The 27,954-nt window shown below is 45.0% G+C and overlaps 1 protein-coding gene across 1 annotated transcript in view; it reads right to left on the bottom strand.

Moving 5' to 3' along the window:
• Positions 1–11,552: 11,552 nt before the first annotated feature.
• LOC121276052 (A disintegrin and metalloproteinase with thrombospondin motifs 16) overlaps positions 11,553–27,954 on the bottom strand; it is a 332,665-nt gene continuing 316,263 nt past the window's right edge. Inside the window, exons 21-22 of the mRNA XM_041183997.1 lie at positions 17,056–17,203; positions 11,553–12,859 (exon numbers count right to left, since the gene is read on the bottom strand). Coding sequence (XP_041039931.1) covers positions 12,744–12,859; positions 17,056–17,203 — 264 coding nt within the window. The 3' untranslated portion in view covers positions 11,553–12,743. The remainder of the gene's footprint in view (positions 12,860–17,055; positions 17,204–27,954) is intronic.

Here is a 27,954-nt window from a genome sequence, read left to right on the forward strand (position 1 = left end):
CAGGCCCAGTTGGCCACTCTAACGGCTTTCGAGCAGCAGACATGGATCTGGAGAGGCACCATGCACCCAGGTCCCCCAGTGGTGGTGAGGCTGGGATGCCATGGGGAGGTATGTTTTGTGAGCACTGAGGTCACCATGTGTGTCCCAGCAGTCATGGCGCTGCTGAATGCTCAGTGATTGAAGTTAGCAACATGAGTTGACCATTGCTTATGGAAGGATGAGCGCATAATGATCTGGGGGAGCAGCATGCAAATTGACATTGTCTGCACTGTAACTAATCAAATGTCCTTGTTCTTCCTTTCAGCATCACTGGAGCAGGGCTGGGAGAAGGAGGCAGAGGGCCCACCTCTCACACCTGAGGGCCCTAGAGCAAATTCATTCACCAACTTCACACCATCTCTGCCAGATAGGCACCAGCGCAGATACTAGCGCCTTGGAAGGAATTAGATATTTGGCTAGTGACCCTGGGCACAGCGGTGAGGGCACTTCACACTTGCTTGAGGTGCGGACAGAGACAGAGAGTGACCAGGGCGCTCACATGCTCGGTCAGTGGCTGGTGATTTGCCTGTGTGGGAGATGTTTTGGGCACCAAGTATCACAGCTCGGTGACCATCCATCTACGGTGAGCAGGGAGGTCCAAAGTGACCTCACATTGGTGCAGCAGCTGCCTGTTGTCTCCGTGGGCTCCTGTATTGGTCCATAGCACTTCCTGGAAGACTTTTTTTTTTTGCTTTACCAAGTTACATTTGTTCCCTCATTAAATTTTGATATGTTGCCATGCCTCAGGGTGATTCCTTACTTCTGCAGGTGGACAGGATCCCATGATGTTATGAGTGAGTTGTTTGACATTGAACTTTATTGACAAGGGCCTTAGTTAATGCTCCTATCCAAGCTGATTTAGCATTCAGGTATCAAGTATGGAGCCTGCAGCACAGGCATGTGTACTAGCTGAAGGTTCTTTAGATTAAAGCCTCCTGGGTGTCCCTGCCTCCCTGGAGTATGCCCAGGTCAGCGTCTACCCCCTCAGCGTTCTCCTGTGCGTGCTCATCCTTGGACTCACTGCTGGACTCTGCATCCAGAGCAACTGCATCTACACCTTCCTTGGCCACTGCGTCGCCCCTTTCCAGTGCAAGATTGTGGAGAGTGCAGCATGCAGCCACTGTCAGCAACACACAATCTGGGGGGTATTGGAGTGTGGCCCCTGAACGGTCCAGGCATCGGAAGCGCATCTTGCGAAGACCAATGGTTCTCTCCACCACAATTCTTGTGGAGGCATGGCTCCTATTGCACCACTGCGCAGCTTCTGATATTGGATGGCGGAGAGGCATCATGAGCCACCTTCTGAGGGGATAGCCCATGTCACCCAGCAGCCATCCATTCAGCTGCTTGAGACAAGCATGGACAGCTGATTGGGAGACTCTGCAGAGATCACCGACCGACCCCTGGAAAGAGCCGGAGGCATAGAAGTTTTGGGCAGCTGTGACCTTTAGAGCCACTGAAATGAGGTGCCCACTCACACAGTTTGTGGAGATCTCAGGGCCTATCATCTGACAGATGGAGGTGACTGTCTCCCTGGAGAGACGGAGCCTCCTTCAGCACTGCATCAGACATATTGAGATAGCTGCTTCGCCGCCTGTATACCCTGGCAGCAGGATATTGGTATCTTCTGTGGCCCCTTCCGCACTTGCACTACCTGTTGGCCCTGCGCCCCTTGTGCCTGCACCTCTTCTCCCAAAGGTGGCTCCCCTGGAGGTCGAATGTGGACTCTTGGCCTCCTCTCCCCTCTGGCCCACCCTTCCTTCTCAGAGAAGGTACCTCCAGTGGATAGCACAACTCTCATTCCCAGGCTAAGGGAAGGCTTCCTGAAAGCTGCAGGACCCAGAAATGATCTTCATTGTAGAGTCCTGATCTGAAGGCTGTTATTCCTGTCCAAGCAGCTGGTAAGAGTTTTGAAGTATTCCTGCTCACACAGGCAAGTATAAGTAACTTTCAAAAATAAATATCTGACTGAACACATACGCAACACAACTGACCCCTCTTATCGCCCCCGTGGATGAGGTTTATACAAATGTCTCCTACCCGCCTGCCAGTTGTACCTGTGCGATGTCCTGAAGATCACACGGGCTGCAAAAAATTGAGATCAGTTGCTGCCTCAAGGGCTTTAACTGGCCCGTTAATTGATAGCGGGCGTGCATCCGAACTTATTGTGCGCCCACCTTCCCAAATATCGAGATGGCACGCGATGATGTCAGGATGCTCCACGCATGGATTGCCACTTTGGTCCCTAATGGGCCCTACTCTTTTCTTGGTTAATCTCTTGCCCCTAATATATTTATAAAATGCCTTTGAATTTTCTTTTATCTTGCCCACCAGTGTTTTTCATGCCCCCTTTTTGCTCTCCAAATTACTTTTTAAAGTAACCCCCACAATTCCTATACTCTTCAAGGGCTTCCGCTGTTTTCAGCCCTCTGTGTCTGCCATAAGCCTCCTTTTTTTTACCTTATTCAATCCTCTATATCCCTTGACATTCCTGGACTTGTTGGTCCTACCCTTCACCTTTATGGGAATATGTTTACCCTGAACTCTCACTATTTCCTTTTTGAATGACTTCCACTGGTCTGATGTAGACTTTCCTACAAGTAGCTGCTCCCAGTCCACTTTGGCCAGGTCCTGTCTTATCATATTGAAATCTGCTTCCCCCCCAATTCAGGACCTTCATTTCCAGTCCAGCTTTGGCCTTTTCCATATCTACTTTAGGTCTTACAGAGTTATGGTCACTATCCCTGAAATGCTCCCCCACTGATACTTCTACCACTTGTCCGGCTTCATTCCCTAAGATTAGGTCCAGTACCGCCCTTTCTGTTGTAGGACTTTCTACGTGCTGACTCAACAAGCCCTCCTGGATGCACTTTAAGAATTCCGCCCCCTCTGAGCCTTTCACACTGATACTATCCCAGTTTATATTGGGGAAGTTGATATCCCTCACTATTATTACCCTCTTATTTTTACACTTCTCTGAGATTTGCCGACATATCTGCTCCTCAATCTCCCCTCGATCTGCATATCATTATAAGACCAGCCCGCTGGACTCATCCCCCCACATTTCACAACAGTGCATAAGCGACGTGCACCTGGTGAGCTGAACTTCACTCAGGACTTTGAGGTTTGTTTGCCTACCTTGCTTCGGGCAGCACTCACAGTCATCAGCATCAGGTTTCACAGACAGCACCACATCACTTTTAGGGGGGCTCACAGGCAGGTCTCTACCCACCAGACCAGCCGTAAGGCAGGGGTGGCTTTTTAACAGCAGGGCTAGGGCTTGCTTGGGGAAGGGGGAGACGTGCCCTCAGGCAAGGGAAGAGGCTGCAGGGCAAGGGCTGTACTGGGGAAGGGGGGGTATCCCAGGGTGTGTGTGGAGGTCACATGTTGCTCTGTGCAAGTGGCCTCAAATGGTGAAAGCTGAAGAGGCAGACTCCAGAAGAGATCAGACCAGATGGAGATGTGAGGGTGTGTGAGAGAATGGGAGGTGACGTCCCTTGAGCTGGCAGTGAGATGCCAGTGAATGTGTGATGGGATTGAGTGTGTGAGTTTAGTGTGATGAGATGGTTGCCTAACCCTGGCTGCACAGGTGAGATCATTCATCCTCTATCTGCATTACTTGGCCAACCTCTTCTGTGCAACCATGGCACTGATCATCACTGCCATCACCTACCAAGCCAGAGTGGTAATGTTGCTGCCCCTCCTGCGACTAGAGCAGGGGTAGAGGACATCACACCGGGCCTCCATGGCGTCCAAAAGATGCTCGAGGGATGTATCACTAAACCTGAGGGTTGCAGTCTTTTTGCCTTTCGGGGCCATCCTGTCTTCTGTGCAGCAGTCCAGGGCTGGGAGTACTGAGAGGTGAGCACATGGATGGACTTTAAATGTGGCATCTGGCGTGATGAAGCAACAAGGTGATGGCGTGGTGGGTGAATGAGAGCTTGTCCGTCATGGAAACGGTGTGTTTCCTGGGAATGCATATAGCGTTTGGTATGATACAGCGTGAGAATCCGCCATTGTGGCCGGTGGGTAAAACGTCATTATTCCTACCTGCTACCACACTTTGTGCAAATCTGGGACAATTCCGCCCATAGCTACAAGTAGTAAATAAAGACTTGCTGTCAGCACACAGAAGACTACGAAGGCTTCCTTAACAGACACATTCTGTAACCAACACCATTACAACATGGTGGCAGTGTGCAGGATAAATAGTCCTCAACCTCACAAGAATGCTGAGAGACTAAGGACAAGAAAATCTTCAATGGACTCAGAAATGAAAGAAGCTCCCAACTGAAGCTGCAGACACAGAGAATTTGCCAGTAAAAGCTCCAGACAGAAGAGCCTGGAAGCTAAGGGCAAAATTTTATTGCTGCAGAAGACTCCTTAGATTGTAACTTGGAAGTCCAGCTTCAGCACATAGAATCCATTGTCCGTGAGCATTTTTTTTAACTTGCAGGCTGCTGCCAATCCTGAGAAGCCCCTTTACTAATTCAGTTAGAAGTGCTATTTGAACGAAACCCGTTGCGAATCCTGATTCCCCGACTCTGAGCCTCAACACGTGGTCCAAGTGTTGAAAAAAAATTAACTTGCTCAACTCTCGGGAACCACACAACCATCCAAATCCTTAAACAGCAATGGACTGCAGCGGTTCAAGAAGGCAGTTCACCCTGACCTTCTCAAGGGCAACGAGAGATGGGCAATGAATGCTGGCCCAGCCAGTGAAGCCCATATCCTGCGAATAAATAAAATAAAAGCAAGACTACGGTTAATTTAAATGCCTCACTACCTGCAATGTTACATAGCTGAATAAATCAAGTCAGCAGACAGCTGACCCACGCAGCCAATTCATAAACATACTTTGTGCAAATCTGCCAACTGCTATTTTGTGAAGCCTGCAAAGATCAGCAAACGCGGGAAATCCAATGTTCTGCAGTGAATGGCAACGGCATCTTGGAAATCTCTTGGCTTCCTGTGCAAAATCTTGTTAGAAGAATTCACCTGCATCGTAGGAGAGGAAATGTGGCAAGGTTGATGGACAGGAAACAAGGGACACAAAACTGGTATTTGTAGTGCCCATCGGTGGTACCCATTGTTTGGACCCTACCAATGCCATTTGTGGACGAAAACAGCATCTGAGGTTTACATGTGCTTGCTTCTGCTGCAAATCGTGCCAAACATGATCTTGGTAAAGGATAAACAAGAGGCATCCTTTACCCACAAATTTAAGCAGGCGTTTACCATTTGCACATGTAAGTAAGGGACCTTATGCCTGCTTCTGATCCCAGTTGCAACTTGGGTTTACCTGAAGGCAGTCAGTGCCAGAGCTGATTATCCCGGGAAACAAATAAATACAAATAGTATGCATTGACTGCAGTGGGCATTTTGGTCAAGGTTTATAAAGTAAATAGGAGTAATTGTAAAAATAAACTAAATGTGATGTTTTTACATTTAATGCTGTATATGTGTGAAAATTACTGAGTAAATAAAACACAATTGCCATAATTAATCGTTTAATTGCCAAAAGTAGCCCTTTCAAACATCCAGGCCCACAAAATTCACACAGGTCTAACTGGTGAAAAATAAATATCAGCACGAATAGGACTGAATTTCCTAGAGTGTGGGGCCAGATCGTCGCAGCTTAGTGTCCCCTGTGTGCCCTAGAGTCACAAATTAGATATTCCTATCCTGACTACACATGGGCAGAACCTTTGTCCTACTATTCTGAGGTGTGTCATATTAATTGAATCAAACATCATCTGGTAGAGCACTTTGCTGTTATCAGTCTTATCATTTCTCCCCTCCAAACCAAATGGTTTTGACAACTGGGGCATCAACATGTTTATCTTAACCACAATAATTTCATCAGTTACCATTCTTGATATGTGCATCTTCTTGGTGAATTTTGGCAGACTACTTGACTGCAGAAGGCTTTACAACTGAGCACTTTAACCAATATTCACATACATGCATTTTCTATTAGGTATCTGGAACAGGAACCTTGGCTAATTTTCCTCCACAGCCACCTCTTCCTGTTCCCATATCACGAGCACTGAAGTAAATTATAAAGTCTGTATTGTTGCCTTGGCTGAGATCCACTAACTCAGCACACATCAAATATCAAAATGTTGGTTGTGACTGGCTAAGGAATGATTGCAGAGACTGAGATGTGTTTGAACAATAACTGGTATATTGTATGAACATAACTATATACAGATATACAAGGCTACACGTGTTACTCAGTCTAAGCCACGAGCTTTCTTCTTCTTGACTCTTGGTCATTTGTCTCTCTCTTACATCACAATGTGGATGGTACTGTTTCTCCAGTCCCACACATTAACCCTTTCAGCCCTGAACACCCCAATACTACAAAACCTACATCTTTCTGGACTGTGACTTACCTATTCATTGTCTTAACCAACCACATTACCAATATTGCTAGGCCTCAAGCAATTTGTAGGTTGACTCAGCAGTGAAGTGATTTCAACCTTCTTTTACTGCTGGTTAACAGAGTAATAACTGGATTAGAATTTTCACAGCGATTCTCCTGATCTCCCACTGTACCTTTGCCAGAAGATTTGTGGTGACCCGAGAATAACAGCTTGGATGGCATTTCCTTTATTTCTTTGGGATAGGCCCTCTGCTCATTTTTTAACAGAATAAAGTTAGGAAATCAGGAAAATCTACACAAAAATTATATCACAAACTTTTCCCAGAGTGAGGTCGTTGAACACTTATTTTGTATTTATACTACATTTTTGATTCTTTTATTCCATTTACTGGTTTCAGTTCATATCAAAAAAGCAGTAAAGTAGAAAAGAGGATTCATTAAGCTGACTATCTGGGCTGGATGCTCCTTCTGAGGGTGAGAATCAAGCATCGAGACTGTTTTTGGGTCTCAAACCCACACCTCCCCCCCCTCCCCCCCCGGGGACACAGTCACTCTCTCTAGGATGCTCATGGAAGTGACCCTTAAGGGGCATGGAAACAGGTCCCATAAGACGTAAGAGCAGAAGTAGCCATTCAGCTCATCGAGTCTGCTCCGCCATTCCATGAGATCACGGCTGATCTGATAATCCTCAACTCCACTTTCCTGCCTTTTCCCCATAACCCTTGACTCCCTTACTGATTAAAAATCCTTCTGTTTCAGCCTTGAATATACTTAACGACCCAGCTTCTACAGCTCTCTGCAGTAAAGAATTCCACAGATTGACTACCCTTTGCAACAAGAAATTCTTCCCATCTCTGTTTCAAATGGGCGCACCCTTACTCTGAGGTTTGCCCTCTGGTCCTAGATTCTCCCACAAAAGGAAACAACCTCTCAGCATCTACCCTGTCAAGCCCCCTAAGAATCTTATATGTTTCAATAAGGTCACCTCTCATTCTTCTAAACTCCAATGAGTACAGGCCCAACCGACTCAACCTCTCCTCATAAGAAAATCCCTCCATCCCCGGGATCAACCTAGTGAACCTTCTCTGGACTGCTGCCTCCAATGCCAGTATATCTTTCCTTAGATAAGGGGACCAAAGCTGTTCACAGTAATCTAGGTGTGGCCTAACTAGTGCCTCATATAGTTTTAGCAAGACTTCTCTTTTTTTATACTTGATTCCCTTTGAAATAAAGGCCAACATTCCATTTGCTTTCCCTATTACCTGCTGAACTTGTATGCTTGCTTTTTGGGATTCATGGACAAGGACCCCCAAAACTCTTCTGTGCTGCAGCTTTCTTCAATCTTTCTCCATTTAAGTAACATTCAGCTCCTCTATTCTTCCTGCCAAAGTGTATAATCTCACACTTTCCCACATTATATTCCATCTGCCACATTTTTGCCTACTCACTTAACCTGTCTATATCGCTCTGTAGACTCTTTGTGTCATCCTCACCATTTGCCTTCCCACCTATTTTTGTGTCATCTGTAAACTTGGCGATTGTACAATCATTTCCCTCATCCAAGTCATTAATATATATTGTAAATAATTGTGACCCCAACACAGATCCCTGTGGCACTCCATTAGTTACAGGTTGCCATCCTGAAAATACCCCCCGTATCCCAACTCTCTGTCACCTATTAGTTAGCCAGTCCTCTATCCTGCCCAGTTAATGTGGCGGGCTGGCTCTTGAAGCCTGAGGGCAATCAGAAGCCTTCCAGCTTGAGAGAAGCAGCAGCCTGCAATGGATGGTAAGTAACTGAGGAGGCTGTTCAAGATGGAGGCAAGCTCTCACCAAATGTTTTCAATCCTAAATTAGAAAACAGATACAGCAACCAGACCACTATTATGGAGTGGTTTTGGGGAGGTTGGGGGGGAAATCCCTCTGCAGGGCGGCCTGTGGCTGCATCCGCACCCAGGCAGGTAGGGAGGGTCTGTAGGCCTGCTTGAAGCACTTCAGGCTGCTGCTAGGTGCCTGCCTCCAGGCAGTTAAACTGCCATCCGCCATTTTGGAAAACTGGAGGCCAACTAAAAAATTATTAAAGGAGCTCCTTTAATCATTGTTAGCAAGATTCTTAAAGAGCCTAGCTTGCTATCCACCTTGTGGGTGCGTGTAGCCCTGCTGGCTCCAAAACTGGCCTTGGCAAAAACAGCCCGCACTGGGACATGGTCAATAAATCAACTGGTGCTGGTATTTTTGGGCCCTGCCTGCCTCTGTTCCTGCCCCCAGTAGGAACTGAAAATGCAGTCCTCTGTTGCTGCCATTTTCCAGAATTCTACCTGAAGCGTATCAGGTCATTCTCTGTATATTTAGTCAATGCTGTCACTGCACCATCAGCACAATGATTTTTTTTTGGAAATCTAATTAACACAAAAGGACAAAAAATAATACTGAAATATGATGCTGGGACAGCTTACAACCTTGCACAGAATAAGTGCTTCCTATTCTTGTGTCTGGATGCAGTGAATCTCAGAAAAGCAGTTCTAATGAGTACACGTATAGAGGTCAATGTGCTTAAAGAAGGATATTGAGAGTAGCGTTAGGGATAAGTGGGATAGGCATCCTAAATATACGAAGCATCGAGTAGGACAGATTATTGGGACAGATTTTCCTGTTTCTGAAGGCTGGGGTGTCGGGGGGTGGGGGGCAGAATTCAGACAGCAGAGGTACTGGCACTATAAAATATCAGACGATTACCATTTTGCAGGCTCTGTTGCTGGCAGCAATTGCGCCTCAAGGCCATGCTCATCGGCAAAACAACGCAAGCATTTAAAGGAGCCGTGCAACCGATTCCAGCACTGGGCAAACCTGGGTCTCCACTCCACAGCCATATTTAGGCTTCTGATGGTGCTTTGAACAGTTAAGCTTCAGTTCCAAGTACATAGTTTAAACATTGTTCCCTGCATCTGTCGTCTCCACTCATGCAATGCAAAAAAAAATCCAAGGCAGCTGAGTTGCAGGCATCTCATAGATTGTATTTCAATGCAATATTCTAACAAGTGCTACTGGGAATTCTTTCATCTATTTCAGCTTATTTATGACCGTCTTTTATGTACCTACACATATAAGACATATCTGACATGACATACTTTACTTGGTTTTCAAAAACGGCTGACATCAGAATGACACCACAGGCAACATTAGGCATTAAACAAAAGAAATAAGACTTATTTTATATATATGAGAAAAATCAGATCAGAACACCAGCTTTTGCTGCAAAAAAAGTTACATTGCGTTCTATACTTTCCACGCCCCGGATCTCTGAGACATGAGTCTAATTAGAAGCTGAAGCACAGCCAGCATGTCCTATATACTTCTGCCCAGTAGGGAATACATAGAGACTTCTACAAGTGGATTCACTGTTGTTCCTAACAGTTGTCAGTAAGACAAGAACTTAACTTCTAACTCTAGGCTTGATCAGATTCCAGGTCTCCTGAGACAGGGGAGAAGATGTGCTAGACAGCTGTGCCACTTAACACCAATTCAGCATTTGCTGAGGTGTAAAATAAAAAAAAACACAACCATTTTGAAGTAAATCAATATCATATCCAAAAAGATAACAATGCATTCAATAGGTATCACCATTCTGCTTCTCCAGTTTGCAAGCCAGAAATTCTTGTATATCAGTCAAGCACAATTGAAAGAGTTTCAAAAACAACAATGATCATGCAAATCTATTACAATTTTAACAACATGTGGGTTTAAACATTTACAAAAGGAGAAATGTTTTGACTATACATAGCAGCAATGGTGCCTCCCAAACCCACAACCTCTACCACCCACAAGGACAAGGACAGCAAGTACAAGGGAACACCACCACCTCCAAGTTTCCCTCCCAGTCAAAAACCATTCCAACATGATCATATATCATTCCTTTATCGTCACTGACTCAAAATCCTCCAACTCTCTACTTAACACATTGTGGGAGCAATTTCACCACAAGGACTGCAGCAATTTAAGAAGGCAGCCCATCCATCACCTATTGATGGAAAACTGGGGATGGGAAATAAATCCTGGTTTTGCCAACAAAGCTCTTTTCCCAAACTGAGTAAAATATATAGCAGAGAATTTGCTTTATATCCCACGAGCGAACAGGAATAATCTGAACAACAAAGTTGTCAAAAGTAAATTCATGAGAGCGCCAAAAGATGGATATAGATGGAATCAAATCCTATGCTGTTTTCAATATGCTTGTAGCATACAATTAGGACAAATGACCTTTGTAAAAGAAAAATGGTGTGGGAGCCTCTTCCGCCAGTCACCTGCCAAAAATTGCATTCTCTGAATTCCCTCTAGCTTTTTGGCTCTTCCATTAGCTGAGCTATGAGTGCCCTTGTTTAAACATGAGAGCAGTGGTGCTGCAACTCCCAAGTTTCCAGCTTTTATAATAGCAATGCACACAGGGTGATCATTTTTAATCAATCAACTGGTGGAGGAAGCTATGATTTTGATGCCTCAACCTCATTAACCTTAAGTCCACTGAGTTGCAGGGTGTCAGGTGAGAGTCCAGATGCAGCTTGCTGGTTTTCTAATATTGCAACATCCTGGCTGCCAGAAAGGAAAGTGTGGGAGAGAATGGTGATCGCAGACAGTGAGGGTGCCCAAGCATCAGTAACCCAGGGGACGTCCATTAAAATAATTTCAAAGTTATCAGGGCTGGAATTCTTTGTGAAACCTTTGCATTGAATATTGGATATTAATGGGTGATAATATACTTAGGTGGCATTACATACAATACGTTTAGACTCATCAAGAAGTGTGATCTGTGCTGATGAGTTTTCCACCCAAACCATTTGGATTCTTCGCAAATTTGAGTAGCCCATTACGTATCCTTCTAATCTACAAGTTTAGCTCTTAACTGCTTATCCTTCTAATCTACAAGTTTAGAACTAGAACAGCTTTTCCACCTCAAAAAGCCCTATGATTTCTGAGATGAAGTAATCTTCTCTCTCAATTAATGATAATCTTGCATAGATAATCAAAACCATCTTGTATTTTAGGCCAGAATTCATAAGTTTAGAGGTATAAAATAAACACGAAGAACTGATTACAGTATTTCCAATGAAATTTTATTACAAAACTCCATAAAAACATAAATATTTTTCTCACAGCTGGGTGAAAAACTTTTACAGTATTACTGCACAGAATTGAATAAAGTTTAAAGTAACCATGATACTTCAACAATTCTGATTATTTTAAACTGTGCATTTTTTTTGCAAAAGGCAAACATTTCAGCAAATTTGCAAGATAATTGTAAATAAATTAGAATGTTTTCCTTAAAAAAATTCTAATAAGGTTGTACTTGAAAGCACCATTGTTAATTTAGTGGTACCATGAAGCTCAACAATAATAAAGTGAAAGTATTACATTGAATGATATTTTAAAGATGATATTGAATAATGTTTGTTTCTGTATCTCTATTATGGTACACAATTAGCTGTAGTGCAGAGAGTGGAACTTCATTTTCAGAAAAGATGGCCACCAGTTCTAAAAAGACCTATCACTTTGATAAATAAATAAAGCACCTTCAAATTTTTGTCACGTACTGACGTAATTATCATCTTCGCTGTCAAAATAGTCCATTTGTATCTGCTTCTGCAGTCTTGAATATGTGTTTTGAGAGCATAATTTAATAATTAACAGTTACATGTTCTTACTGTCTTAAAAAAAAGCACCATTGATCATTTAAAGACTAAATGTTTCTCGAAACCAGTGGGTCAAAGGGCTCACTACAATGGCATAATAGCTACAGTAGTTTTAATATAGCACAGTGTGTTTTATTTAATGGTCATCATTTTATTTAAATGAGGTAAAATAAATAGTTGGGAAAATTCACTTCAGCTTCCTTTGCCCTCTCCCCCACCTTGTTTACACAGTATTTTAAATGCTTTCTGGTTTTCAAAATCTTTGCTTAGTTTATTTCATAGACCCAGATTTTGTAGGTCAATAAACTGACTCTTCCTTTGAATAGATGGTGATATTTTTCAATCTTGCACTTAAGTATTCGGTATTGTACAGACATCGTTCATTGTTGCTTGTGAATCTAAGAATTCCAATATGGGCAGTGCTGCAAACATTTTGCTGATCTGGCGGTTGTAATATACAAGGAAAGCTGTCTTTTATCTTTCATTGATTGACAGGTGGAATGCTGCCAGGTTTCATGTACAAGCGAGAACCTGAATAGTCTTTACCTCTTCAATCGACAGATGCAACCGAAATTACAATGTGCAGCTTCCTTATATCAAAATTAATGTAGTTTGTTCATTCATAGGTTCTTCTATATATTTGACTTGGAGCATGATTTGCAACACTGCTGGCCGTAGAACTTGTGACTGCAAACACCATGCTGGGGCACCAGGTAGCACCAGTTGAAATAATCCTTGCAAAATACATCTTTGGTGTGTGTACATAAGAGGGAAGAGTTGGGAAAGGGGAAGAAAATGAATTATATTATTTATGTATAGTTACAATTTTGAATGTTACACCTTGGACAGATATTAAATTCTTCCATTTCCTCTCGTATCACATCTCATTTGTAGGGAAAGTAAAACATATTAAAGGTAATTACCGAGGGGCACTAAGCCAGAAACATTTCAGTGAGTGTCTGCGAAACAATCACGCACCATTCTATAGTCCCTCATCTCTCTCCCTAAATACATCCATAGTATTCTGCTCTTACAGATCTCTTTCTCAGTTTCCTCCCTTTAGTAGATGGTCTAGCAGGGAGGAAGGCAGCAATCAAGAATCGGGAGGGATGCAGTTGCCAAGAAAGAGGAGATGCAACGAAGGGGAGTACGAGGGGGGAAGTGTCTGTGAAGAGGGCAAGCACTGGTCGCCCTCCCAGTTTTAATGTGGAGTCACAATCAACATTCAAGTATTTTTATTTTAAAGTTTCACACTTTTGGTTGTGGCTCCAATGGTGTCTCTAAGGCCATCAGTTAGGACAGATGGAAACCACAATTTCCTGACTGCAGCTGATCTGCCACTGACTGCAATTAAGTCATTTTTTCACAGGGAGCCTCAAACGAATGTTAGGTGTTTCATTTGCATATGCAATGTGCCTAATACCTGTTTCAGGGCTTTGGATATTTCTTCTGATGATGATACTAATGTGGTGGGCGGTGCACCACTGACTTAAACACACAGCCAAGATGTTGAATAACTTTTTCACTTACAGAATGGGAACAGCATCAGTGGATTTCTAGACTAGGGTTTCAAACCAAGGTCCCTTCCTCCAGAGATAAAAACAAAAAACTGCAGACACTGGAAATCCAAAACAAAAACAGAATTACCTGGAAAAACTCAGCAGGTCTGGCTGCATCGGCGGAGAAGAAAAGAGTTGACGTTTCGAGTCCTCATGACCCTTCTACAGAACTGATCTTTCTTTACAAGGAGAGGGAAATATAAGTTGGTTTAAGGTGGAGGGAGAAGTGGAGGGGGTGTGTTAAGATAGGAGCAGATCATCAAAAGATGTCACAGACAAAAGAACAAAAGAACACAGAGGTGTTGAAGTTGGTGATATTATCTAAACCAATGTGCTAATTAAGAATGGATGGTAGGGCACTCGAGGTATAGCTCTAGTGGGGGTGGGGGAGGATAAAAGATTTAAAAATAATGGAAATAGGTGGGAAAAGAAAAATCTATATAAATTATTGGAAAAGAAAAAAAACAAAAGGAAGGGGGAAGAAACAGAAAGGGGGTGGGGATGGAGGAGGGAGCTCAAGACCTAAAGTTGTTGAATTCAATATTCAGTCCGGAAGGCTGTCAAGTGCCTAGTTGGAAGATGAGGTGCTGTTCCTCCAGTTTGCATTGGGCTTCACTGGAACAATGCAGCAGGCCAAGGACAGACATGTGGGCAAGAGAGCAGGGTGGAGTGTTAAAATGGCAAGCGACAGGGAGGTTTGGGTCATTCTTGCGGACAGACTGCAGGTGTTCTGCAAAGCGGTCGCCCAGTTTACGTTTGGTCTCTCCAATGTAGAGGAGAACGCATTGGGAGCCATGAATACAGTAGACTAAGTTGGGGGAAATGCAAGTGAAATGCTGCTTCACTTGAAAGGAGTGTTTGGGCCCTTGGACGGTGAGGAGAGAGGAAGTGAAGGGGAAGGTGTTGCATCTTTTGCATGGGCATGGGGTGGTGCCATCAGTGGGGGTTGAGGAGTAGGGGGTGATGGAGGAGTGGACCAGGGTGTCCCAGAGGGAACGATCCCTATGGAATGCCGACATGGGGGGGTGAAGGGAAGATGTGTTTGGTGGTGGCATCATCCTGGAGTTGGCAGAAATGGTGGAGGATGATCCTTTGAATGTGGAGGCTGGTGGGGTGATAAGTGAGAACAAGGGGGACCCTATCATGTTTCTGGGAGGGAGGAGAAGGCGTGAGGGCGGATGCGCGGGAGATGGGCCGGACACGGTTGAGGGCCCTGTCAATGACTGTGGGTGGAAAACCTCGGTTAAGGAAAAAGGAGGACATGTCAGAGGAACTGTTTTTGAAGGTAGCATCATCGGAACAGATGCAACGGAGGCGAAGGAACTGAGAGAATGGGATGGAGTCCTTACAGGAAGTGGGGATGTGAGGAGCTGTAGTCAAGGTAGCTGTGGGAGTTGGTAGGCTTGTAATGGATATCGGTGGACAGTCTATCACCAGAGATTGAGACAGAGAGGTCAAGGAAGGGAAGGGAAGTATCAAAGATGGACCACATGAAAATGATGGAGGGGTGAAGATTGGAAGCAAAATTAATAAATTTTTCCAAGTCCCGACGAGAACATGAAGCAGCACCGAAGTAATCATCGATGTACTGGAGAAAGAGTTGTGAAAGGGGGCGGAGTAGGACTGGAACAAGGAATGTTCCACATACCCCATAAAGAGACAGGCATAGCTGGGGCCCATGCGGGTACCCATAGCCACACCATTTATTTGGAGGAAGTGAGAGGAGTTGAAGGAGAAATTGTTCAGTGTGAGAACAGGTTCAGCCAGACGGAGGAGAGTAGTGGTAGGTGGGGATTGTTCGGGCCTCTGTTCGAGGAAGAAGCTAAGGGCCCTCAGACCATCCTGGTGGGGATGGAGGTGTAGAGGGATTGGATGTCCATGGTGAAGAGGAAGCGGTTGGGGCCAGGGAACTGGAAATTGTTGATGTGACGTAAGGTGTCAGAGGAATCACGGATGTAGGTGGGAAGGGACTGGACAAGGGGAGAGGGAAGGGAGTCAAGATAACGAGAAATGAGTTCTGTGGGGCAGGAGCCAGCTGACACGATCGGTCTACCAGGACAGTTCTGTTTGTGGATTTTGGGTAGGAGGTAGAAGCGGGCCGTCCGAGGTTGGGCGACTATCAGGTTGGAAGCTGAGGGAGGAAGATCCCCAAAGGAGATGAGGTCAGTGACAGTCCTGGAAACAATGGCTTGATGTTCAGTGGTGGGGTCATGGTCCAGGGAGAGCTAGGAGGAAGTGTCTGCGAGTTTCCCTTCCTCCAGAGTTATTCATTCTGGTAATGTAGCAACTGGCATTCTGAGACCTCATATTTTCTTTACAACAGATATCAAGATGACATGAGTGTCATATTTTGTTGAATTTGTCATACTTAAAGAATTCAACGCCTAATTTCCACTGAAAAGATTTTTCAGGTAATTGACAGATCCAGAAAGATGGGCAAAAGACACCTGATGCAGCAGGGTGAGGAGTATTGCCCTAGGGATTGAGAGTAGTAACTACCTCCTATTAAATTTAGATTTAAAATATAATAAACATACTGTAAAAATAGACCAATGATTGATTGATTATCAGGTATAAATATTTGCATTCAAGATTTGACTGTAATTCAGAGTTACGATCAGCCACCTCATAGAAACATGGGGCTAAACTTTATGGGGTGTCAGATTCCATGGCCCTGGCTAAAATGTCAGGGGCGGGGGTGGAAGAAAAGCCCATTGAGGGGAACACCGGCGGATCAGGATTTGGCAAAGTGTATAGGGGCATCGCCTGGTTCCCAGCTGGCAAACTGTGGCGAATGGGGCATGGCGGGTGGAAAGGTTCCAGAGGCCAAAGGTAGGGTGGGTGCAGAGGGCCACTTGGGGGGGCTTCCAATTGGCCCAGGGGCCAGTTAATGAGGGTCTCCACATTGCCCACCACCAGTCCGCGCAGGGATACCTACAGGCTGGCCGCTTGGCATGGGCCTCTTCAGACCAATGGTTAAATTCTGACGATGGCAGGACGAGGCCTTCAAGTTGGAAATAATTGTCCACTTACGGGCCTCAATTGACCAACTGTTGGGTCACCTGATGCCACCCCCATTGCATAGTACAATTGCAGTGGGGGTAGGGGCAGGTGGGTAGGTGGCAGGCAGGCCACCCACTGGATTTATAGGGCACATCAGTCTTCAAACCTATCAACAGGAGGGAGGGCGGTGACATAAAATCCAGTCCATAATTTCACAAAGTCAATAATTATGTCCTAGAAAACTGAGAGACAGATATAGTAGGTTACTAGGATTATGCATTTTAAAGGACATTTTTAAAGTATAGTTACAATTGTACCATAATTTCCAGAAGGAACACATCTTAAAATATTTTTTAATACAAAACCTTGTTTGAGCGCTTACCTTTCTTTTCAGGTAGAGGACAGAAATTGGTGTTGCAAGCTTCTGTGGTGACAGGTTTTTGATGCAGAAGGCACCCTGAGGTGGGCCTGCCGTATGTAAGACACTGCACTGCACGGGCTCGCACACCCCCACCACAGCTAACAGAACACTAGGAGGTAACATTTTAAAAATGCAGGTCAGTCACAGAGCTACAATCTGCTGTTAGCCTAAAAGGTGATAGTTATTCAGGAACACAAGGAACAGGAGCAGGAGTAGACACTATAGCCCATTAGGACTGCTCCACCATTGATTTTGATCATGGTTGCTCTTGGGTTTCAACTCCACTTTGCTGCTTGCTCCCCATTTCCCTTAATTCTCCAAAAATATAGAGATCCCAAATATCTGTCTATCCCTGCCGTAAATGCATTCAATGATGGATCATCCCCAACCCTCTGGGATAGAGAATTTCAAAGTTTCACAACCTTTTGAGTGAAGTAATTTCTCTCAGTCCTAAATGATTGGCCTCTTATCCTGAGATTGTGCCCCCATGCATTATGTTCCCAGACTAGTGGAAACCATCTCTCAGCATCCACTTCATCAAGCCCCTTCAGAATCTTATATGTTTCAATGAGATCTCCAGAGAATTATAGGCCTAATTTACTCATCCTCTCATCACAGGACAACCCTCTCATGCTGGGGACCAATTTAGTGAACCTTTGTTGTATTCACATTGGTGTTCCAGAAAACCCACTGCCACAGGCAAACTGTTCCTTAGAGAAAGCAACTATATAAAATAAACTTATAGGAAAGTGATGTGTAATTGAAAAAGGAATTAACCTTCAATCAACTATTCCTAACCACTGTCACCAAACTATATTATTTATAAAAGAGATCATAACTACACACAAGCTATCCAGCATAGCACTTTTTTTTAAATGGAAAGAATGGAAGAAGGAGGTTTTAACAAGTATAGAAACAAATGTGTTTGTTATGAAAAAAATGTCAACTGTCCTCACTTCTGAATATAGTGCTTTGCTTTGAATTTTTCCTGTCTGATCCCTTCTATTTCTGAACTATTCTTTACTCTAGCTCTACATTACTCTATTCCTCTGCACCTCATTTCTCTCTAAGATTTCATCTGGTGACATTCACCTGCTAAATTAGTTCAAATTCTCCCCCAATGCATTATTCCTTCATTCATGGGATTTGGGTGTCGCTGGCTCGGCCAGCATTCATTACCCATGAGAAGGCGGCGGTGAGCTGCCTTCTTGAACTGCTGCAGTCCATGTGGTGTGGGTACACCCACAGTTCTGTTAGGGAGGGAGATCTAGGATTTTGACCCAGTGACAGTGAAGGCAATATATTTCCAAGTCAGGATGATGTGTGACTTGGAAGAGAACTTCCATTTGGTGGTATTCTCATGCATCTGCTGCCCTTGTCGTTCTACATGGTAGCAGTTGTGGGTTCGGAACATGCTGTCTAAGGAGCCTTGGTGAGTTCCTGCAGTGCATCTTGTAGACCGTAAACACCGCTGCTACTGTTTGTCGGTGGTGGAGGGAGTAAACGTTTCTGGATGGGGTGCCGATCAAGTGGGCTGCTTTGTCCTGGATGGTGTCAAGCTTCTTGAGCGTTGTTGGAGCTGCACTCATCCAGGCAAGTGGGGAGTATTCAATCACACTCCTGCCTGTGTCTTGTAGATGGTGAACAGGCTTTGGCAAGTCAGGAGATGAGTTACTCGCCGCAGGATTCCTAGCCTCTGACCTGCACTTGTAGCCACAGTATTTATATGGCTAGTCCAGTTCAGTTTCTGGTCAATGGTAATCCTCAGGATGTTGATAGTGGGGGATATAGGGTTGGTAATGCCATTGAATGTCAAGGGGACATGGTTAGATTCAATCTTGTTGGATTTGGTCATCGTCTGGCACTGGTGTGGCCTGAATGTTACTTGCCACTTGTCAGCCCAAGCCTAGATATTGTCCATGTCATGCTACATTTGGACATGGACTGCTTCAGTATCTGAGGAGTCACGAACAGTGCTGAACATTGTGTAATCACCAGCGAACATCCCCACTTCTGACCTTATGGTGGAAGGAAGGTTCATTGATGAAGCAGCTGAAGATGGTTGGGCTGAAGACACTACCCTGAGGAACTCCTGCAGTGATGTCCTAGAACTGAGATGATTGACCTCCAAAAAACCAGAACCATCTTCCTTTGTGCTAGATGTGACTCAAACCAGAGGAGAGATTTCTCCCCGATTCTCACTCTAGTTTTGTTAGGGTGCCTTGATGGCACACTCAGTCAAATGCTGCCTTGATGTCAAGGGCAGTCACTCTCACCTCACCTTGGGAGTTCAGCACTTTTGTCTATGTTTGAACCAAGGCTGTAACGAGGTCAGGGGCTGAGTGGCCCTGGCAGAACCTAAACTGAGCTTCAGTAAGCAGGTTATTGCTAAGCAAATGCTGCTTGATAGCACTGTTGATAACCCCTTGCATCATTTTACTGATGATTGAGAGTAGACTAATGGGGAGCTAATTGGCTGGGTTGTATTTGTCCTTTTTTTGTACAGGACATACCTGGGCAATTTTCCACATTGCCAGGTAGATGCCAGCGTTGCAGCTGTACTGGAACAGCTTGGCTAGGGGCGCGGCAAGTTTTGGGGCACAAGTCTTCAGGACGATTGCCAGAATATTGTCAGGGCCCACAGCCTTTGCACTGTCCAGTGCCTTCAGCTGTTTCTTGACATCGCATGGAATGAATCAAATTGGATGAAGGCTAGCATCCATGATGTTGGGGACCTCTGGAGGAGGCCGAGATGGATCATCCACTCTACACTTCTGGCTGCAGATTGATGGGAATGTTTCAGCCTTATCATTTGCACTGAAGTGCTGGGTTCCCTCATCATTGAGGATGGGGATATTTGTGCAGCCGCCTCCTCCAGTGAGTTATTTAATTGTCCACTATTCACGACTGGATGTGGCAGGACTGTAGAGCTTAGTTCTGATCGGTTGGTTGTGAAATCGCTTAGCTCTGACTATCACTTGCTGCTTATGATGTTTGGCATGCAAGTAGTCCTGTCTTATAGCTCCACCAGGTTGACACCTTATTTTTAGGTATTCCTGGTGCAGTTAGCTTGATGATAATGCCTCAAACATGATGGAGGGTGTCCTCAATGTGAAGACGAGACTTTGTTTCCAAAATGAATGTCATCACTTATCGATACTGTCATGGACAGATGCATCTGCGGCAGGCAGATTGGTGAGGATGAGGTCAAGTGTGTTTTTCCCTCTTGTTGGCTCCCTCACCATCTGCCGCAGACCCAGTCTAGCTGCTATGTCCTGTAGGACTTGGTCAGTAGTGGTGCTACTGAGCCACTCTTGGTGATGGACATTGAAGTCTCCCACTCAGAGTATATTCTGTGCCCTTGCCACCCTTAGTGCCTCCTCCAAGTGGTGTTCAACATGGAGGAGCACTGATTCATTAGCTGAAGGGGGATGGTATGTGGTAATCAACAGGAGCTTTCCTTGTTTGACTTCATTACAATCTTGCTTGACCTGATACCATGAGACATCATGGAGTATGGTGTCGATGTTGAGGACTCCTAGGGCAACTCCCTTCCAACTGTATACCACTGCGCTGCCATCTCTGCTGGGTCTGTCCTTCCTGTGGGACAGGACGTACTCAGGGATGGTTATGGTGGTGCCTGGGACCTTGTCTGTGAGATATGATTCTAGGTGTATGACTTGACATGGCTGTTGCTTGACTAGTCTGTGAGACAGCTCTGCCAGTTTTAGAACTAGCCCTCAGATGTTAGTAAGTAGGACTTTGCAGGGTTAACAGGGCTGAGTTTGCAGTTGTCGTTTCTGGTGATTGGATCGATGCCAGGTGGTCCATCTGGTTCCATTCCTTTTAAACTTTTTTAGCATTTAAGAGTCAACCACAGTGCTGTGGGTCTGAGTCACATGTGGACCAGACCAGGTAAGGATGACAGATTTCCTTCCCTCAAGGACATCAGTGAACCAGATGAATTTTTACGACAACTAACAATGGCTTCATGGTCATCGCTAGATTTTTAATTCCAGATTTTTATTGAATTCAAATTTCACCATCTGCCTTGGAGCATTACCCCGGGTCTCTGGATTACTAGTCCAGCGACAATACAACTCCCCTGCTCCCCAAGTAACCTCCCAGAGAGGACACTGGTCCAGTTCTGTTGAGGTAAAACCCATTTTCTTCAGCAGATTCCTCCTGCACCATTTCTCCAGCCAAACCTGCCATATCCTACTATTCCTGTACTCACTAGCATATTGGTACTGGAAGTAATCCTGAGATTACAACGGTTGGGGTCCTGCTTTGTAACCTACTTACTAACTCTTGAAATTCTGACATCAGAACCTCAACCTTTCTCTTCTTAGGTTATTGGTTCCCACATGGACCAAAACTTCTGGCTGTTCTGCTTTTCCTCTGTAAGCTAGCTATTTCACTTAGATCGTGAGCAATGTTCTGACTGACACAGGTTTAAAGTGAGCAAATCTTGAGATTATAGGTTTTTCTTTTTGCTATAGACTAGTGAACTTATTGTAACAAACAGTCCTATAAATTAACAGTTTATTTTATATGAGATAATTTCTTTTAAGAATACTTTTGATGAATATCTGGCTGTGAATAGGGTTAGAGGTTATAGAGATAAATATGATTGTCATTATCAAATATCTCATGGGGCACAACGGACTGACTCTTAGTGACTTTGGTTTTGAAAACTGATTTCTGGATGCTGACCCAGGTTGGATAAGAGGTCCACCCCACTTGCGTGACCTTACTGGAGATGGCCAATTAACAGGCTGCCTCCGGGAGCTCTATCCAAATAAGGATGGCTGGTGGGCCGCGTAGGCAGGAGGCCCAATTGCAGTGCCCGAGGCTGTGGGTTTCCAGCAGCCCCTTCAGGATGGGTGAATGCTGCTGCGGTAGGTGGGGGAACCACATGGGCATCTGCTGGACTTTGGCCCCAGTAGGGGGCAAGAGTATGACTCAGTCTCATGAGACTGCTCAGAGATGGAATTGCTTCAGGTTATTGACCCAATCGGCAACCTTTCTTAAACTCCACCTTCCCAATGCCTCCACAGCTACCTCCCTGTGGCTGATAAGATTCTGCCCAATGACTTCTGTGTTCCTGGGGTTAAGGGAGCCAGGACTGAATAATAAAGTTACAGAAATGGATGAGTAATTATGAAGTTTCGATTAGCTGCCTTTCAGGCAGATTATGTTCATGGGCTAGGATCCACAACAGGCTGAGCTGTAGAAAGTTGATTTTCTAAACCCACTATCTGCTCATGCTGTTTTGCTGTTGGGAAATTATAGGTGTGCTCCCTATAATTTTCTCCTATGGATAAAAAATCATGGGATCCCCAAATGTGCTTCCATGATACAAGGCCATAGACCTGGCAGTGTGTTTGGGCAAACAGCCTTCTTCGATCTCAATTTTGGCAGTTAATAGGTGACAAGCACAATGAGATCTCTTGGGTTACTGATTGTATTTATTCATATAAAGTCCAGGCCAATACCATTGTCAAGTTTATTAACACTTCTAAGCTGCTTTTCCTGATGCAATTAATGCTGACCACTCATGATTTAAACCCCTGAAGTGATAGAAAAATCCACAAAAATCATGGGGAAGTAAAGTCCTGGGACTGGATTTCCATTTCCAAATGCAGGCTGGAATTGAGGATGTAAAACGCTGCAGTTAGTGCCTTGCCGATCCCATGCCATTTTCATATGGGCCTTTTCACAGGTTAGGAAGGCCTGGTGTGCAAAATTCACACTGTGTGCCTGCTGAACTCTCAAAGGCCTGTTAAGGCCATTAATTAACTAATCAAACCTATTGGGAAAGCTGCCTGTCTAACCTTAAGGTTGGCGGACAAGCGAAGAGCCCAAGTGGCCTTCACATTTTTCATGGAACCTCATCCACGGGCAGGATGGGCTTTCATGAAGGGTTTATAAATTAAATAAAATTTTTCATTGAAGTTCATTGACATGTCCCAGCTCTTAATTGGCCCGCCCACGTAAAATGGTAGCGCAGACCCGAGAGTCTTAATTGGCTCACCCCCGCACAACCCCCAACAGGGGGAAAATACTCCCCTGGGTTTCAGAAGCTGATAACAGCTTCAGCTCAGTAGGTGGTCCATTGATCTAAGAATGATTGATACTTTTAAAAGGCTGGAATAACAGAATATGCTTTTGATGTGGTTTCTTGTTCTTTTACAAACCTAATAGACACTTAAAGGCTTACAATGATTTTACACTGGAGCAAGTATTTCTTTCTTTTCACTAGTAATGATCGTGTTTGAATTCAGGGTTTTATTAGATTGTTAGTGCTTTAATTTTTTTCCCCCAGTGATGTTAAAATAATTCCCATTGCTATTTCATGGGTCAAGAGGACTGTACATAGTGGATAAAAGCAAAATACTGCAGATGCTAGAAATCTGAAACAAAAACAAAAAATGCTGGAAAAACTCAGCAGGTCTAACAGCATCTGTGGAGAGAAGGACAGAGTTAACGTTTCGAGTCCGTATGACCCTTCTTCAGAACTGAAGGGAAGTAGAAACGTGGTGAAATATATACTGTTTAAGGGGGGGCGGAACAGGTGAAGTTGGATAGAAGGCCAATGATAGGTGGAGGTAAAGGAGAGATTGCCAAAGATGTCATAATCAGAAGGTCAAAGTGCTGTTGATGGTGGTGGTACTGGCAAAAGGAGGTGCTAATGGTGACATTAAGAGTGGAAAGCAGAATGTAATAATGGCAGGGCCAGGGTAAGCACTCTGGAAAGTGACAGATGGCCCAGTGGGGTGGGGAGAGGAGATGGTGGTGGGAAAAAAGATTGAAAAGGTTAAAAGCTGGGGATAAAACATGAGTAAAAATGGAAATAAATTAAAAAATAATAATGATGAAAATAAGTGGGGGAAAAAAATAAAAAACATAAATATAAATTAAAAAATAAAAATGAATAAGAGAAAGTGGGGGTGGAATCAGAAAGGAGTTGAAATGGAAGAAAGAGCTCATGGTCTGACATTGTTCAACTCAATACTAAGTCCGGAAGGCTGTAAAGTGCCTAATCGGAAGATGAGGTGCTGTTCCTCCAGTTTGCGTTGAGCTTCACTGGAACATTGCAGCAGATGGACATGTGGGCATGAGAGCAGGGTAGGGTGTTGAAATGCAAGCAACTGGAAGGTCTGGGTCATGCTTGCTGACAGACCAAACAAAGCGGTTACCAAGTCTGTGTTTGGTCTCACCAATGTACAGGAGTCCGCATTGGGAGCAGTGAATGCAGTAGACCAAATTGAAGGAGGTGCAAGTGAAGTGCTGCATCATTTGAAAGGAGTGTTTGGGTCCTTGGATGGTGAGGAGGGGGGGAAGTAAAGAGGCAGGTGTTGCACCTTCTGCGATTGTATGGTAAGGTGCCATGGGAGGGGGTTGAGGTGTAGGGTGTGATGGAGGAATGGACCAGGGTTTCCCAGAGGAATGGTACCTACGGAATGCCACCAGGGGATGTGAAGGGAAGATGTGTTTGGTGGTAGCATCATGCTGGAGTTGGCGGAAATGGCAGAGGATGATCCTTTGAATACGGAGGCTGGTGGGGTGAAAAGTGAAGACAAGGGGGACTCTATCATGGTTCTGGGAGGGAGAGGAAGGTGTGAGGGCAGAGATGGGTCAGACACGGTTGAGGGCCCAGTCAACCACAGTGGGTGGGGAACCTCTGTTAAGGAAGAAGGAAAACATGTCAAAAGCACCATTTTGGAAAGTGGCATCATCAGAACAGATGTGATGGTGGCAAAGAAACTGAGAGAATGGGATGGAGTCCTTACAGGAAGTGGGGTGTAAGGAGTTGTAGTCAAGGTAGCTGTAGGAGTTGTTGGGCTTGTAATGAATATTGGTGGACAGACTATCACCAGAAATTGAGACAGAGAAGTCAAGGAAGGGAAGGGAAGTGTCGGAGATGGACCATGTGAAAGTGATGGAGGGGTGGAAATTGGAAGAAAAATTGATAAATTTTTCCAGGTCCAGATGAGAGCATGAAGCGGCACCGAAACAGTCATCGATGTACTGAGAAAAGAGTTGTGGGAAGGGGCCTGAGTAGGACTGAAACAAGGAATGTTCCACATACCCCATAAAGAGACAGGCATAATTCGGGCCCCTGTGGGTGCCCATCTGCACACCTTTTATTTGGAGGAAGTGAGACAAGTTTAAGGAGAAATTGTTTGGTGAGAGAACAAGTTCAGCCAGACGGAGGAGAGTAGTGGTGGATGGGAATTGTACGGGCCTCTGTTCAAGGAAGAAGCGGAGAGCCCTCAGACCATCCCGGTGGGGGATGGAGGTATAGAGAGATTGGATGTCCATAGTGAAGAGGAGGCGGTTAGGGCCAGGGAACTGGAAATTGTTGATATGGTGTAGGGCATCAGAGGAATCGCAGATGTAGGTGGGAAGAGACTGGACAAGGGGAGAGAGAACGGAGTCAAGATAGGAAGAAATTAGTTCTGTGGGGCAGGAACAGGCTGACATGATTAGTCTACCGGGACAGTCATGCTTGTGGATTTTGGGGAGGAGGTAGAAGCGGGCCATCCGAAGTTGGGAGACTCACCTCCCCTGCCTCTGTCCTCACACCTTTCTCACCCTCCCAGAACCATGATAGGGTCCCCCTTGTCCTCACTTTTCACCCCACCAGCCTCTGCATTCAAAGGATCATCTTCTGCCATTTCCGCCAACTCCAGCATGATGCCACCACCAAACAAATCTTCCCTTCATCCCCAACCGTGGGCATTCTGCAGGGACCATGCCCTCCGGGATATCAGCCCCAACACCTCAACCCCCTCCCATGGCACCTTCCGATGCAATTGTAGAAGGTGCAACACCTGCCCCTTTACTTCCCCCTCCTCACCATCCAAGTGCCCAAACATTCCGTTCAAGTGAGGCAGCACTTCACTTGCGTGTCCCTCAATTTGGTCTACTGCATTCACTGCTCCCAATGCGGTCTCCTCTACATTGGAGAGACCAAACGCAGGCTGGCTGACCGCTTTGCGGAACACCTTCATTCTGTCTGCAAGCATGACCCAGACCTTCCTGTCGCTTGCCATTTCAACACACCATCCTGTTCTCATGCTCACATGTCTGTCCTTGGCCTGCTGTAATGTTACGCTGAAGCTCAATGCAAGCTGAAGGAACAGCACCTCATCTTCTGATTAGGCACTTCACAGCCTTCCGGACTTAACATGAGTTCAACAACTTCAGATCATGAATTCTCTCCTCCGTCCCCACCCCTTTCTGATTCCCCCCCACCTTTTTCTTATTCATTTTTATTTTTAAATTTTTATCATGTTTTTCCCCCACTTATTTCCATTATTATCATTTAAAAAAAATTATTTCCATTTTATTCATTGTTTTATCCCCAGCTTTTAGCCTTTTCAATCTTTTTTTCCCACCACCGTCCCATCCCCCCACCCCACTGGGCCATCTGTCACTTTCCAGAGTGCTTACCCTGGCCCTGCCATTATCACATTCTGCTTTCCACTCTTAATGTCACCATTAGCACCTCCTTTTGCCAGTATCACCACCATCAACAGCACTTTAACCTTTTGATTATGACATCTTTGGCAATCTTTCTTTTGCCTCCACCTATCGCTGGCCTTCTATCCAACTTCACCTGTTCCGCCCTCCCTTAAACAGTATATATTTCACCACGTTTCTACTTCCCTTTAGCTCTGAAGAAGAATCATATGGACTCGAAACGTTAACTCTGTCTTTCTCTCCACTGATGCTGTCAGACCTGCTGAGCTTTTCCAGCATTTTTTGCTTGTGCTGTACATAGTGGATACAGGGTGAGTGGATATGGAGGATACTTGGGGGGCAAGAAGGCGAAACGGGGGAATCTGAGAGGACATGGGGTGACAGGGGGGTGGGTGGGGTGGTGAGAGTTGAGGTTTAGGACTCCTTTACATAATGTTGGGTGCTGCTTTGGAGAACTGAGGTGGGTCTTCTTTGTGGCCCACCTCTGCAACAACACTCCTCAAGCACTCCATCACAGCTTGCAAAATGCACTGTGAAACTGACCCGTGTGAAACTACAACATTCCCGGGAACAGTCACACATGGGTTGATGTGCATTTCAGAAGGTGCAAACGTATGCTGGTCAGATTTTCCCAAGCCCACACAAAAATCTGGGCCCTGGAGTACATTCATAATGTAACTTTAGCGTTGCTGCAAGACAGCTTCAGAGGAACAGTGCAAATTCACCAAAAGAAGCAGTCTCACAGTGCTTGGGTTTGAAACTGTTTGGAATGTCACTCTAGTGAGATTATAGCCTGGTTTACAATGTGTTTAATTGGTCCCCCTGGAATTTGCAATTGTACTCATAACTTATTTAAATGTATTGAGAGAGTGGGCCTTCCAAATCTAGGAGCAGAGCTGTCTCCTGAGTCTGATGGTTCCGAATACAGTCAGATTGCATAAACAATGTACCATCAGGTGTAAATGAATATTGGCTTAGATCTTCCGTGAAGTGGCAATCATTGTTGGATTGCCACTCCGCTCTAACTTTTCCACCCCCAGATGCTGCTCCGCATTTCTTGCCATGTTTTTCGAGCCTGGTCTCTCCAGGAATGCAAAGCACAGCATCCAACACTGTACTTTTGCGGGGAAGACTCTTGTTAGGGCACCAGCTGCCATATGTTAAGTTTAAAGGTCCAGTGTGAGTGTTAGTGAATGGGTGAACGGATGCACGTTGGTGAATGGGTAAACAGATGAACGTTAGCAAATGGTTAGGATGGTAGGGTGGATAGGTAGGTCCGATGAGTGGGTAGGGTGGATGGGAGAGGTAAGTGGGTAGGGTAGCAAGTGGGTGAGATGGAAGGTGGGTGAGGTGGCAGGTGGGTTGGGT

This window comes from Carcharodon carcharias, chromosome 3, assembly GCF_017639515.1.
Source record: "Carcharodon carcharias isolate sCarCar2 chromosome 3, sCarCar2.pri, whole genome shotgun sequence".
In the NCBI taxonomy this organism is placed as follows: Eukaryota; Metazoa; Chordata; class Chondrichthyes; order Lamniformes; family Lamnidae; genus Carcharodon; species Carcharodon carcharias.